This window comes from Centroberyx affinis, unplaced genomic scaffold (genome assembly GCF_046629955.1).
Source record: "Centroberyx affinis isolate AG114_WGS23_722 - 3 ecotype Tasmania unplaced genomic scaffold, CSIRO-AGI_Caff_v1 ptg001546l_1, whole genome shotgun sequence".
NCBI classification, from domain to species: Eukaryota; Metazoa; Chordata; class Actinopteri; order Beryciformes; family Berycidae; genus Centroberyx; species Centroberyx affinis.
The window spans coordinates 678,210-693,861 of NW_027280001.1; the positions used below are offsets into that span (position 1 = coordinate 678,210).

At 41.8% G+C, this 15,652-nt stretch overlaps 1 protein-coding gene and 1 non-coding gene across 2 annotated transcripts; both read left to right on the forward strand.

Moving 5' to 3' along the window:
* Positions 1 to 3,501: 3,501 nt before the first annotated feature.
* On the forward strand, positions 3,502 to 11,221 carry LOC139650794 (glycine--tRNA ligase-like). The gene is made up of 17 exons (XM_071527555.1): positions 3,502 to 4,306; positions 4,800 to 4,901; positions 5,034 to 5,136; positions 5,243 to 5,384; positions 6,068 to 6,156; positions 6,724 to 6,800; positions 6,925 to 7,070; positions 7,176 to 7,325; positions 7,441 to 7,603; positions 7,780 to 7,944; positions 8,036 to 8,143; positions 8,269 to 8,414; positions 8,522 to 8,607; positions 8,701 to 8,810; positions 8,919 to 9,012; positions 9,132 to 9,322; positions 10,704 to 11,221. Exons 1-17 carry the CDS (start codon positions 4,058 to 4,060, stop codon positions 10,827 to 10,829), a joined length of 2,247 nt encoding a protein of 748 aa, XP_071383656.1. The 5' UTR covers positions 3,502 to 4,057; the 3' UTR covers positions 10,830 to 11,221.
* On the forward strand, positions 5,840 to 5,976 carry LOC139650828 (small nucleolar RNA SNORA84). Its single transcript, XR_011695661.1, has one exon. It is a non-coding gene; the product is annotated as a small nucleolar RNA SNORA84 (small nucleolar RNA).
* Positions 11,222 to 15,652: the final 4,431 nt, after the last annotated feature.

Here is a 15,652-nt window from a genome sequence, read left to right on the forward strand (position 1 = left end):
TGCTAATGTTTGACGTCTCCGCCCTCACTCACAAAGATTACTGAGAGCAGAGTAGACATGGACTAAATGCAAGTTGTTTAGGCCTATACTTCTCAAGAGAGGCACTTATTGGATTTTTCAACCTGTCATATTAGGTCACATCAGTGTTGTTGGTTGCTGAATGCATTTTGTTCAGGGAACCTTGCCTAATATGAGTCAGTTTATATCATTATGCTGAAACTGACATGCTTGAAAATGACCTGAATGGCATAAGTTTGTATGAACTTAAACCAGTAATTCTATATTTGTCAGTGAAACTAATAAGACCCTGTTTTTGTGCTTGCTCATCACATGAAAACAACAAATGCAGTTGATCTCTCTCTCTCTCTCTCAAACTATAACATGTTATCATTAATGATGGTTATTAAAAAAAAAAGCACATGGTGTCTCAGCAAAACCCCTGAAGAAGCTATAAACAGCAGCCAGTCAACAGAATGAACGGTTGTGTGGTCGTTGGACTGAGCACAGCACTATTTTTACGAGCTTATTCAGGGACGCAAACAATCATTCCTTGAAAAATTACAGCTGCAGGGCACCGGGAGCTTTACTTTCACACACTGCACCACCCTGTCGTTACTGAAGGGAGTGTCAAAAGTATCCACATGGACCAACAGCACCTGGGGAAGAACCACAGTGGTGAGAGTTAAGATTTGAAACCAGCACCCAACAACCAATCTTGATCTGGAGTCATCAAATATTAGTGGCCTCTGACTCTTCTTTTTGAGGTTTTGCGGGGCATGGCACTTGAGCAACACGTCTTTGCATAATGAGACGTGTTTCTATTGATGAATAATTGAACTAAATCTGGGTTTGATATTGACTTTGATTGGACGCAAGCTATCTTTTTCACTGCCTTAAAAATACCTTGGGTATGCGGGCCGACTGGTGGGTTCCTGAATGTTTTATGAATGTGGGTGTAGTTCAGTGAGGAATTGAAATCACATAATGCTCTGTGGGCCTCTTTCACTCCGTTTCCTCAAGTTGTCAAGAAATTGAGTTCTTCCCCACATAAACACGGTGAGGCTAATAAACAGACACAATTCAGCACAGGAACAGATGATGAATTCCTACAACCTGAAGTGGGAAATTAGTTCCTAGAGGCCTTTTCTTGCTTGAAGTGGGAAAATCCTCTTTCAAGATTACATGGCATTGTATAGTATGCTGTATTGTAGGATGTGTATTATGTGCTTGGAATTATATAATCACCCTTTTAAGATGTGGATTTTCTATTTCAGTGGCCCATATGAAAATGAAAGGAAAGAAATAACAGAAGTTAAAACAGAAAAAAAATAAAATAAAATAAACTGAAAGGGATAACCTGTGTTCACATTTGCTCTTGAAGAGGCTGATGTCTAAATGGTATAAAAGGTATAACTCATAATACCCATCTGTCATACTCCAATGTTTACAGACACTAAATATTTTATAGCCTAAAAGCAAAACTGTCAGGATCTGTTCTTAAACAAAAAGTAAATAATAAATAAAATGCATTATTTCAGAGTTAAAAAAACAAAAAAACATTCAATACAATAAATAATCTACAAATTGGACCTTTAAGTAAAGAAAAAAATCACTTTATGTACAAGATATTTATTGTTTATGTAAAACACTGTCATGCCTTTATCACTGGTGTTGCTTCAGGATTTGCTTCTGCAGAAACGTGATCATTAGTTTGTCTGTGTCGCCCCCTTGTGGAACATAGTTGACTGTGGGCTATTCTTCAATAATGCTCATTTACTGCAAATCTTTAAAGATCTTGTCATTTGAAAATATAATGCAATACCGATCATTGATTCCCTGCTTGAAACGTATTCAATAATGTTATCCACTGGATTACTTAACTCAATATTCTAATCTAATTACATCCAGATACTTTCAGATAGCTTTTCTTTTGAAATCTATGAAATATAGAGTTACATTCTTTCAATATGTATATAAGTAGTATATAAGTTGGTTTTCTGTGTCATCACCATGACAACCTATCAAAAGTTATATTCTAAAAATACAGATTATGGAATTGCAGACTGATGGAAAAAGTGTAAATTTTTCAGGAGGAGAGGAGTTTGTGTTTTATTTTCCTTATGATTGTATGTTTCTGTGCTAGCACTCTGCCACTGGGCTGTTTATGATCCATCTTTGCCTTTTTCTTTTCCTCCTTTTCATTGCCATTGATTTAAATTGACTGCACAAATGGACTACATAATAGAAACAGTTTTTTTTAGATGGCTAGATACAGCCAAGATGGTGAACACACTGAATAAAGAAAGCAACACTGCCATGGATTGAAGGACCATTATCATTGAGTCAAAATTTTGAAATATGGACATCTAAACATGTGTGCAACTAGGTTTTGGTACAGCAAAAATTGACTCCAGTGGGATTTGACTCGCTACCAGTGAAACTGATTGAATCAACAATCCAACATGACCAGCTGAGCTCAAGGCCCTTCATCATCAAACAACACACAACAGACTTTGACATGCAAGTCTTGACACAGCAGGAATTGACTGAAAAGACCTTGAGAAACCAGACATCAACAGTCAAGTGTCAGGAAACCTTTGTATCAAAAGAGGGGTTATTAAAACAGTTTGAAACAGTAAAGGTCACATCGAGTCATTCCGCTGAAAAATCAAGAGGGGTTTTAATAAGGCTGAGATGATTAGATCTGTGCCTCGGAGATACATGAAGCGTCTGGGATTTATCTGCTGTTCTGTAGGAGGAGTGAACGGCTGCTTGTCTTCGCAACCAAGTGACTCCGCTGAGGAAGGAGTCAGACAGGAGGAGATAACAGATGGAGTAGATAGCACAGGATGGGTTGTTATTGTGGATTGGATTTAAAGACAAGCACCCCCCTTTATCCCTCACCAGTGTTGGGGAAGCCACTTTGAAATTACCATTGTTATCACCTATTTCACACTGGACCGAAGAGACAGCAAAGCTATAGAGAAATAGAGTTTTGTGAAATATAGTTTTTTCAAAGCAACTTCAGTTGCTTTGAAAAAGTAGTTCAAACTACTTTGTAAAAATGATCATATCCACATCTGTAGTGTCATGTAATAGAAAATCATATGACTGCAAAAATACTGATTAGGAGAGTTGAAAAAAAATGTGTTTTATTTGAAATATTGAAGCGCAAGCAATATTCACTGTGTTTATATAACCCTAACCCAACGGTCTGGATGTAAACACACACCAATTTTACCAAAAAATAATTTCTGTGTCTAATTTGTGTGTCTTCATTTTCTTTAATGTCAATCACTCTTACATTTTCACTAAGACAGCTGTCAGAATACAATACAATACCAGATACATGGTATGTTTTTTTTTAAATATATGTTTCTTTTATTGAGAAAAGTGCATTACAATGTCACAAAGGTAATAAAACATACATTTGTAAATATCACTACATGAAAAGAATGAAATGGTGAGGCAGAAGGAGAATACAATAACTAATAACTAGAATAAATGACATTTAAAAAGAAAAACATCTGTAATGTGGCTTGATTTTTGGATTTCACAGGTAGTATTTCATTTTAAAGATTTAAAAGGGTTCCATTTTCTTATTAACATTTGATACGATATTCAAATTAAGGTTTAAGTAGGTTGCTTTTACTGTTAATTTTTATTTGTGTGAAAAGCACAAATAGCATGGATAAAAAAGTTAACTCGTGTTGGAAAGGATTTGTGGTATTACCGTTACGTGGCTTATCTTTCAGTTTCATGCTGTTCATAATCTGTTCTAGAGAATGCTTATAATTTTTTAAGACAAAAAATAAAATGGTAGTAAGTTCCCATTATATTAAGAAACTCTACATTCATATGAATCCTTGAAATGACAATCAACTAAATGTTGTAGAAATATTTTTCTTTACGTTATTTAATTTGTCGAATCTGTCGAAACCGTGCCAAATGCATCTGCCGATGAAGCGCGTAGCGAAAGTGCCAGTCCAGAGCGGAAGCGCCATTTACTTATTTCGAGAGATTTCATCATTCTTTTCCTCTCGCATTACCGCGGTCCATGCTTCGTAGCGCAACATCAGCACTGCTGAGGACCAGCACTGAGATTTCCTCCGTCTGTCTGGTGCCAAGGGTCCAACTCGTACAGCAGTCGCTCCGCTACCCGCCCCAAAACAGGCCGTTTTCGTTGTCGGTCTGCTTGTGTAAGAAGAAGAAGAAAAGTCTTTGGCTGCAGCTGTCGGAAGGACAAAACATGGATGGAAATATTGAAGAGGTTCTTGCCCCGTTGAGGCTTGCAGTCAAAGAACAGGTAACATTGGCTTATCCCCCGCTCTCAATTGTAATTCACTAGTTTGCATGAGTAATATGTAGATATAATATTTATATTGTCTCACAGTCACACGCTATTCAGCGTGAAGGCTCAACAGGCTAACAGGCTAACTTCCCTGGCTGCCTATGCAGTTGTCAATGAATGAGGACAGCCATTTGTTAGCCTGCTGCTTGCTAGCTAACGTTAGCTGACAAATCCATGTCTGCGCCCTACCGGCCTTTCTATGTATCTTTTGCCACGTTTCAGTATGCTGCTGTTGCAGACGTTTGTGAGCAGGGTGGGGTTAAGAGAAAAGGCCCAGCTCATGGTGCTACACTAATTTTAGCTACAGAAAGCTAAAAATGTATCTAAATATCAGCTGATCGCTTGCTTCTCACAGTGCAAACCATGCCTAGACTCGAATTGAATTGTTCCTTGGAGCTGGGCTCAAAGGCCGGCTGCATGTCAGTCTCAAGACACTTCTCTGTTTTAGGGGGATCTTGTGCGCCAAATGAAACAGGAAGGTGCCCCAGATGTGGATGTCACTAAAGCTGTGGCTGAACTGAAAGCAAGGAAGAGAACTCTTGAGGCCAAGGTAAGTCATTATCTCTACTTTATCTAATCTACTTTAACCAGCTTTCTTCCTGCCTTGAGTCATTATGGCCTGTGTAGGATAGATGAAAGTAGTTTCGTTTTGACACAACACAAATGATAATTCCTCATGCAGGAGCTGGCCTTGCAGCCCAAAGATGACATAGTAGACAGAACCAAGATGGAGGACACCCTGAAGAGGCGATTCTTCTACGACCAGGCCTTTGCCATCTATGGAGGTAAGATAAGGACAGCCAGTATTGGGGAATCTAGATTTACGCTGGTGCATAAACCACGGTACACACAGTTTTAAGCATTCTGTTACCATGCAGTAATGCTCCTCAGGTGTGAGCGGCCTGTATGACTTTGGCCCTGTGGGCTGCGCCCTGAAGAACAACATCCTGCAGGCCTGGAGGCAGCACTTCATCCAGGAGGAGCAGATCCTGGAGATTGACTGCACCATGCTGACCCCCGAGCCTGTCCTCAAGTAGGTGCAAGGGGCATAAAGCTTCAGTGCACTTTAATGCTTTTGTCTGCTCTCTGACTGTCAGTCATGATTTAAATGTGTTTTTGTCACCATAAGAAGAGGAAGAGAAGTAATAAGTCATTAAAATCCATCTCATGTCATCAGGTATTACCCATTTTTAGTTATAATTTGAAGAGTTTCCTTCCAAAATGAGATATTCACCATTTAAAAAATATAAGTGACACCCACTCTCCCATAAGCACATTATGGGTTATATTTGCCGTTAGGAGTTATGCCAAGACAGTTGCTTATAGAATAGTTCGTTTTTTGACAGAATCATTTATGTTTTTGAAATATTTCCTGATAAATTTCAGGTAGCAAAATCTTTCCAAAATTGATATATAGCATTTTGGAGTGAAACCCTTCATTTGTAAATAACTAGCTTTGTGCAAGGTTAGGTACTATTTGAAAAGAGCGCCTAGTGGTTCCTAGAGACAGCTCCGAAGTGCTGATCTGTGGGTTTTGATTGACAGGCGCATATTGATTCTGCAATTTTATGCATGGGAGCTGCCCACCCTTAGCAGCCTTCCATAGCCCGGTTGCAGAGACATTGTTGTTAATTTTAATGGAATCTTAACATGAACAATACCATTTTTTAGTGGTCACGATCAAAAGTCTCTTTCTTTTCTTTATTATTTTCCCAGGACGTCAGGGCATGTGGAGAAGTTTGCCGACTACATGGTGAAAGATGTCAAGAATGGTGAATGCTTCAGGGCCGACCACCTCCTTAAAGGTAAGTCTATTCTACATCTGCCAGCCTGTTTTTCTTTGAGTGTACTTCCATTACTGTGTAAAGTTAAGATCAGTCAGCTTAAATACACCCGGGTGTCTATAGAGGGAGAGGGAGACACGGTCCAGCCTCATGTGTTGTCTGCGGCTGCTGGTGCTGGTTGGCTGGTCTCTAAGTATCAGTGTTGTGCCTGAGGGAGAATGGAAGTGGCCGGATCAGCAGGAATCACACAGGGCTCTCAGGGATACAAGCTGTCTAGGATCACAGAGGCTGGAGCTGCACCAAAAGCTAGTGGCAGGATGGAGATATCGGGAGAACAATTCTGGCCCTCTCTCAAAAACTTGGAGACAAAATGGTCTAAATTGCCAAAATGAAGTGCTTTGATAAGAGTTTAATTCTTTTGATATGTCAGTGGACATTTAGATTTATTCTACACAGACCTAATCTAAAAGTTTGGGCATTTTTCCCACTGATTTGTTCTGGACAATTAATATGTCACAATGCAGTCTGTCAAGTATACACACAACTGTTACAGAAAGCATGTTTTCTATGTCTCTCTGTATCCCACAGCCCATCTCCAGAAGCTGATGTCTGATAAGAAGTGTAGTGCAGAGAAGAAGGCTGAGATGGAGGATGTCATCACGCAGGTCGGTGTCGCTGAGGAGAACTGCTCTTCTCTATGATTATGTGGAAAACCTGTGCCAGCTGGAAGGCTTTAACAAGGCTGCTATAAATGATTGACTAGAGGTTTTTGTCCAATGTTATTTTCAGATGGACAACTATACCCAGCAAGAACTGACTGATCTCTTTGTGAAATACAACGTCAAGTCACCCACCACAGGAAATGACCTCACACCTCCCATCTCCTTCAACCTGATGTTTCAGACATCCATTGGACCAGGGGGAAACATGCCAGGGTAAAACCCAACATAACACTGTGGACCTGCCCCAACAAACCTTCCTTGATACTGTCAAATTTGTCTCATTGTCTGGCAATTAAATAAATCAATCTAAATTTGCAGCTATCTGAGGCCTGAAACAGCTCAGGGAATCTTCCTCAACTTCAAGCGTCTGCTGGAGTTTAACCAGGGAAAACTGCCCTTCGCTGCTGCTCAGATTGGCAACTCCTTCAGGAATGAAATCTCTCCTCGTTCTGGACTCATCCGTGTTAGGTGAGTGATCCTCTGGCGCTCCTCTGCTATTTGTAGTGTTTTTCTCTCTGCTTCATATGATGTTTTGTTTTGAGAGATTGTACAGAAATGTAACTCCTCCACATTGCACCCGCAGAGAATTCACCATGGCTGAGATTGAGCACTTTGTGGATCCAACTGAGAAGGTCCACCCTAAATTCTCCACTGTGGCCGACCTAGACATCATCCTGTACTCCTCCAAGGCCCAGACCAGTGGCCAGTCTGCCCAGATCATGAGGCTGGGGGATGCTGTGGAGCAGGTAAGGATCACCTAATCCTCTTTGATTTTTGGACTGTGTTGTATGTTTATTCATAGTATTAATAATCTTTGGTCCACTGTGGAGGCGATGACTGAAAGGAATATGATCAACGTCTGGATCGTAACCAACCAAAGCATTGAAATCTTGTACAGATCCTCTGCTTCTGTCTCATTTAGGGAGTGATCAATAACTCCGTCCTGGGATATTTCATTGGGAGGATCTACCTCTACCTTACTAAAGTTGGTGTGGCCAAAGACAAGCTACGCTTCCGTCAGCACATGGACAATGAGATGGCCCACTACGCCTGTGACTGCTGGGATGCTGAGACCAAAACCTCTTATGTATGTTCAGGTCATTTCATGACTACAGAGATAAATTTCCATATCAGATAGTCCACACAGTGTCGCTCAATGTAATGTTTGTCTCTTGCAGGGCTGGATCGAGATCGTGGGGTGTGCGGACCGATCATGCTACGATCTGAAATGCCACGCACGGGCTACAAAGGTCCCTCTGGTTGCTGAAAAGCCTCTAAAAGAACCCATATCCTTGTACTGTGGTAACATTAATACTGCAAAAGAAATTCTTTGTTCCATCAAACATTGAGCAACTTCTGAGTAGTCGGATGCATAGTCATTCCGCTGTCATACTCCTTAACTTCTTCACACAAAGTTGTAAATGTCGTCCAGTTTGAGCCCAACAAAGGAGCCATTGGCAAGGCCTACAAGAAGGATGCTAAGCTAGCCATGGAGTATCTCTCTGTGTGTGATGAATGCTTCATTACAGAACAGGAACAGCTGCTCAATGAGACTGGGTAAGTGCTGACAACAGCGGCCATATTGTGCAGTATGGACACGTGTTGAATGGTTGTGGCGTCGTTATTTCCAATACAGTCAATTTCTTATTTTTTTTACTTTACAGAGAGTTTACCATTGAGACGGATGGGAAGTCTTTCAAACTGACAAAGGACATGGTCAGCGTAAAGAGGTTCCAGAAGACTCTGCATGGTGAGTTTCTCTCATGAGGGATGAAAATGATGCTGGGCAACTGAGAGCGACAACTTCTGTGACTCACCTGTGTGTCTGTGTTCTTGTTCACAGTGGAAGAAGTTGTCCCCAATGTAATCGAGCCCTCCTTCGGCATTGGTAGAATCATGTACTCCATCTTTGAGCACACATTCCATGTCAGAGAAGGTGACGAACAAAGAACGGTAAGTAGACAGTATTGAGTAGGACTTACACTATGATTGGATTGTTTGCATGCAGTTGAGTAGTTTGACTTTGTGTTTTCCACTGTACTGACTTTCTCTTTTCTACAGTATTTCAGCTTCCCTGCTACTGTAGCTCCATACAAATGTTCCGTCCTTCCTTTGAGCCAAAACCAGGAATTCATGCCTTTCGTGAAGGAGTTATGTAAGTGCCCACATAATGATCATGTACATGTCCCATTTTTATCAGTGAAGAGGAGAAATTGCATGTTCTGCTGTCTTGGTTATCACTAACTGTTTCTTCACCCACTCATTCCCTTTCAGCCGAGGCGATGACCAAAAACGGCGTGTCTCACAAAGTGGACGACTCTTCAGGATCCATCGGGAGGCGCTATGCCAGGACAGATGAGATTGGAGTGGCCTTTGGCATCACCATCGACTTTGACACAGTGAACAAGACGCCCCATACAGCCACTCTGAGAGACCGGGACTCCATGACACAGATCAGGGCTGAGGTACAGCACTTGCCCTTTTCTCCCCTTTCTCAGTCATGCAAGAGGTTGAATTCACTGGCCTTTTTTCTACAGCAGGTCCAACTGGTGCTTTCTCTAGCAAAGTCTAAGGCCCTGCTACAGGTGTTGACAACACCGCTCTGCAAGCTTTATTTCTGTATTTATTAGTTATATTTAAAACTATAGTCCAGCTGCATATCTTTTTTTCCTAAAACCTAAAAACAGCAGAGGAGACTCGGGAGAGAAAGCTCTGATGGGATTTGATGCTAGGCCAGTGAAGGCACATGTGGAACTAGAGGCATGTGACTTAAAGGAACAATTCACCTCAAATTGAAAATTTGAAAAATTCTGTCATTATTTACTCATCCCCAAATTCTGTCATTATTTACTTATCCCTATGTCAGTTGAAACTCCACTGAAGTTTGTACAACCACCAAATACATAGTGAGTTCGCCCCTGCAGTTTCATCTCAGCCCTCTGCTAAACAATTCAAGTGAACTGGGTCTAGTTGTGTAGAGTTCCAAACGGGGCATAAAATGACCATCAGATTTCTCTTAATGGCTTGTGCAACATAATCAAAGTGTTTTATAGCCAAACATATTTTGCACTGAGTCTAAAAAGCCTATATTTACCCCATTATCTCCTATACATAGCTCACTAACTGTTCCTTGTTTTTGAAAGCGTGAACAGACTTGCACCTTGTCTCACTGCTCCCAGCCTCTATTGGAGGTGCAAGGTGTTTGTACGAGCCTTGTGGGTGCTCAAGGAGGTTGGGGGTGGTGCACACTGAGTGACCAAAGCCTTTTGGCAGAGCACTATAGGGTGCTTGCCAATGTTGCACTTTTGAAAAGTGTAAGCTAAATATAGGAAATAATGGGGCTTTTTTGGACTCAAAACACATGGAATATGCTGCACAAGCTTTTTAGAGAGATCTCATGTCATTTTATGCCGTTTAAACAGCCAGACCCCATTCACTTAAATTCTAAAGCAGAAGGCTGAAACTGCAGGGGCTAACCCGCTCGTCATACAAACTTAAGTGGAGTTTTGACTGACATGAGGATCAGTAGATGAAGACAGAATGTTCTGTTTTGGGTGAACTGTTGCTTTATAACCACTTTATGTTTTTTTTTTTATCTCCTTGCATGTTGAGCTGGTATATCTGTCAAATCTGATATGTTGGCAATAAGTCACAAAGAGAATCACAGAAATATGGTCTTAGGAATTTTAACAGCCCAGGTGCTGAGGAAGGCCTGACTTTTTGGATTAACAACTGGGAGATGTCCTTAAGAAAATGGGGATTGTTGACATGACACTTATGACATTTTAATGTGTCTTCTAATCTTGTATAATGTAAACAACCTGTTCTCTCTCTCTCTCTCCTCAGGTCAGTGAGTTGCCCGTGATTGTCCGAGATCTGGCCAACGCCACCTTGACTTGGGCAGAAGTGCAGAGCAAGTACCCCATCTTTGAAGGACAGGAGACCAGCAAGAAAGACACGGTTGAAGAATAAGCTCACTCATCTGCCAATCACTCTAATGAAAATCCACAGACTTTTTGCATATGCATCAATAGGAAGAATATTGCAACTGTATTGTGACAAGCAATGGTGCACTGAGCCCTCCTTGTGTTCTACACCACTGCAATCACTGAAATTCAATTTCAAATCAAATGTTATGTATTCATGGTACCTAACAGTTGTGGAAAGGTTACAAAGGACCGTTGTCCCCTTGATGAGAAACATTTCATCCATGTAAGGGCATGTCAAATATGTTTTAAAAAAGGGAGAAAACTTTATCAGGTTGTTGAGTCTTCTGTGGAAGGAGGCTTTCACCATTCCAGTTTTTGGGCAGATTGGATTGAGATGTTTAACAGTTTCAATTCAATAAAAGCAGCCAGCACTTACTGGACACGGGCATATAACCGTATTTTCTGTGAAGTTTCCGGAGCATGAAAACTTAACTGACTTGTCACAAATGTCCAGTGGTCCTGCATAGCTCTACAGCACTAATAGTTTAAGGGTTAGGGGATAGATTCCCACTGGTGCCGCGGTACTGTAAAGGGTTTTACAAAAAGTACTCACCAAATTTCACATATGGGGCACCAGGTACTTTTCCTCCAATGTTAAATTTCATATCTGATGCTTGCATGGCTGCATTTTGACACTGCAGGAGGCGGCCAGAAGAGACCTAAGAACAATAAACAGGGAGAGATTATGCATTTGAGAAATAAATAAACTTGAAAGTCCACTCAATAATTCTGTGCCCACTAAGTAGCCTACAGCATAAAAGTGAAAGCAAAAGAACAACTGCAGTTTGTAAAGGCTGTCAGAGAAATTACAGCTTTTACTTAATACTACTATTGCATAATGAGAGCAATAACAAGTGAGATAGAAATTAGTTGAAAGATGGAACCAACAATTTAATTATGAGCTCAAGTTAACTGTATTTATACATTTTACTCAAAATGAATCATAGGAATTTAATTTCTCAGCCTATAGACAAATTAACTGTATTTTCCAACTGCAAGAAGATTCATTTAGTCTTTGAGTCTTCCTGTAAATTTGCACAATGCACTCATAGCATCACTGTAAGGAATGAATAAAATAAACTGGGGATAGGGATTTTAATGTGTCCCCGAAGAATTCAAAAAGAGTTGCTACTGTTGTCATTTCTGAGTAGAAATCATAAATGTTTATTTTGTAAGTCAACATAATGGAAAGGCAAAGACAAAGGCAGCTTCACAAAAATTCTCTACTGTAAGTTGACGTCCATATGAGGAAGCTGCATGTTTGCAGACATGTTTAGATCTTTCTTAGCATGCCATAACATAACCTGTGTCAATGTAGCCTGTATGTTTAAAAAAAAAAAAAAGAATAATCTTTAGTCAGTTGTTATAGAAATAACTCTTAAGCATGATGTGAAAATGCACACAAACACTTGTCTGGTGCTTGGGGTCATCTGTAGGTTGTTGGTTTCGATTTCTCACCTCAACGTCTACATCTTCCTGTTGACTTCCTGTTGGTCCTGCATAGCTCTACAGCACTAAGAGTTTAAGGGTTAGGGGATAGATGCCAAGGTACTGTAAAGGGTTTTACAAAAAGCACTCACCAAATTTCACATATGGGGCACAAGGTACTTTTCCTCCAATGTTAAATTTCATATCTGATGCTTGCATGGCTGCATTTTGACACTGCAGGAGGCGGCCAGAAGAGACCTAAGAGCAATAAACGGGGAGAGATTATGCATTTGAGAAATAAATAAACTTGAAAGTCCACTCAATAATTCTGTGCCCAATAAGTAGCCTACAGCATAAAAGTGAAAGCAAAAGAACTGCACTTTGTAAAGGCTGTCAGAGAAATTACAACTTTTACTTAATACTACTATTGCATAATGAGAGCAATAACAAGTGAGATAGAAATTAGTTGAAAGATGGAACCAACAATTTAATTATGAGCTCAAGTTAACTGTATTTATACATTTTACTCATAATAATGAATCATAGGAATTTAATTTCTCAGCCTATAGACAAATTAACTGTATTTTCCAACTGCAAGAAGATTCATTTAGTCTTTGAGTCTTCCTGTAAATTTGCACAATGCACTCATAGCATCACTGCAAGGAATGAATAAAATAAAATGGGGATAGGGGTTTTGTAATGAGTTGCTGTCACGGGGATATCCCGTGCCCTATAGAAAGTACGGTGCAAACACACACACAACGCTGCATAGCCACTTCTAACTACATCTTGCCGGCATAGAGGTGTCTGTGTTGCTGTGATATCGTTGTGTTTGCTCTCTCTCTCTCTCTCTCGCTCTCCCTCTCTCTGTTTGTGATGTCGGAGGTCACCAATATAGCGTTAATACATAGCGACCCAGTTGTAGTGTAACTCATTTACATATTACATTGCAATGTAAAAATGAAAAGACAAGAGACATATAGTCTTTGTAATTAAATGAGTATTTATTTATGTACTTTTCACAAATGAATTGTTTGTCACCTGTTTCTGTGCTGCACTGGACGATCCTCTCTTTTAGACCCGGAAAACCCGAGACGGAGCGTTCCACTTCCTTTTCTAGAGGGGGGTTTCCGGGGGATCGGACCAAGTGTGATAAAGTGGCAGGGGTGTTTAATGGTGTTTCTTGAAATGTTATTTTAATGCTTTTGGAGTTGAACAATTGTTATTGGAAATGTCTAATGACCTTTATTATTATTGTTTATAATATGGTGTGATAATTTGAACCAGGGGAATATGGCTAGGAGATAATTGATTAACAGTTAATAATTGATGTCTCTCAGTAGGAGCCAGCTACTATATAAAGGTGGAGGCTGGAGCTCCTTAGGAGAGCATAGCAGACCTTGCTGAGGCAGGTCAGGACACTATCAGCTGCAGAGGGCCCTTATCTAAAGGGGCATTGCCTTATAGTGCAGTTTGCTTATAAGTATATCTATTTTTTGCCTTGTATATTTTTCTTCTTGTTTATTTTTGCAAGTTGTGTTTTTCCTTTTTTCTGCATTTTGGCCAAACTTGTCTGCACTGTAAATAAGCTGCATGGGAACGCACTGCTGTAAATAAATCACCTGGACTGAAAGAACAGAACCATCTCTTTTGTGCCTCAACCAATCGGCCAACCTTACATGTGGTGTCAGAAACAAAGAAGACAACTCCAACCATGCCTCCAAAGAACCAGCAGCAGTCACGGCAGCAGCAACAGCAACAACAGCAGCAGCAAGCAGAGCCTCCGGATGAAGAAGGTGCCACAGGGGGAGTCCTCGAGGAAGGCTTCCAACCCACAGTCGGCTCAACCTCCACTCCAGAGTCAAGTTTCTCCGGCCTGGCCCAGAGGTTCGAGACCTTCATGAGGTTCCAGATGGAAAGGGACAAGAGGCAGGAGAAGGAGGTGGCGAAGCAGGAGCAGAAGCTCAGTGTCCTCAACCACCAGGTCACCCAGCTCCAATTGGACTTGGAGGCAGCCAGAACAGGTTCGCCGACAGCACGGGGCAGAGGGGTGCTGGTGGGAGAACCCAAGTTGACAAGGTTAGACGACACTGATGACATCGAACATTTCCTGACCACCTTTGAGAGACTGGCAGCTGTTTACAACTGGCCACAGCAAGAGTGGGCCATCCGCCTGATTCCGTTGCTGACTGGTAAAGCCAGAAGTGCTTTTGTGGCCATGGACCCAGCACACACCAAGGACTATGACAGATTGAAGGAGGCAGTGCTGAAGAAATATGAAATCAACAGGGACACTTACCGCCAGCGCTTCCGTTCCCTTGACACACCAGCAGAAGAGTCTCCACATGAGCTGTATACCCGCCTCAAGGACTTGTTCTGCAAGTGGGTAAACTACAGCACTGCCACCAAAGAGCAGATCATGGAAACGATGGTCCTTGAGCAGTACTTCCGGGTACTGTATCCAGAGGTGAAGACCTGGACCAAAGAACGTGACCCAGAGACAGCGGCAGAGGCGGCAGAGCTGGTGGACTCCTACGTCGCAGCACACAAGGGTCCAGGTGCATATCGGTATGCTGGAATGCGACACCAGGCCAGAGGTAGGTCTGAGGGTATGGTAAGAGGAGGTGGTTCAGCCAGTAGCTCTTCTAGCCAGTTTAAACCCAGCAGGCCAGTGGTTCAGGAGTACACCAGGAGCAAGGTTCAGCCAGGTGACAAGGCAGAGGTTGTGTGTTACAACTGTGGTGAGGCAGGCCATACTCGTCCAGTTTGCCCTGTTAGGAAGCATAAAGCCACCAGCCTGTGCTACGTCCCTAGACCTGAGTTTATGGTCCCCCCTGAAGAACAGTCAGAGTCACCACTGGTCACTGTACAGCTAAATGGCAAGCCTTACACAGCCCTTTTAGATACAGGTGGTTCCCAGTCCCTTGTTCAAGCCCAGCTAATTCCTAGGGAATTGTGGAATGAGGAAGATACAGTCCCAGTCATCTGTGTCCACGGACATGAGGAACAGGCCCCCACTGCAGAGGTGTACATTGAGGCAGAAGGCCAGGCTTACTTGATGAAAGTTGGTGTAGCCCCAGAGTTGCCCTATCCCATCTTGCTAGGGACAGATCTGCCTACTTTATATGACCTCATTCAGGAGAGCAGGAAGAGGTTATGTGGTGTAGTCACAAGGTCTAAGGTGAAGGCACCCATGGTTACTCCAGTCCCTGCATGGTCATCTAGTCAGCCAGGTGCACCGGTGATAGAAGCGCCTATTGCCTGTGAGACAGCTCCTGATGTAGCCTTAACTGAGACACCAGAGACTGAGCCAGACACTCTACAAGTGATGCCATTTCATGGGGAAGAGGTCGTGGCAGATCCCGCAGTCACACAGGA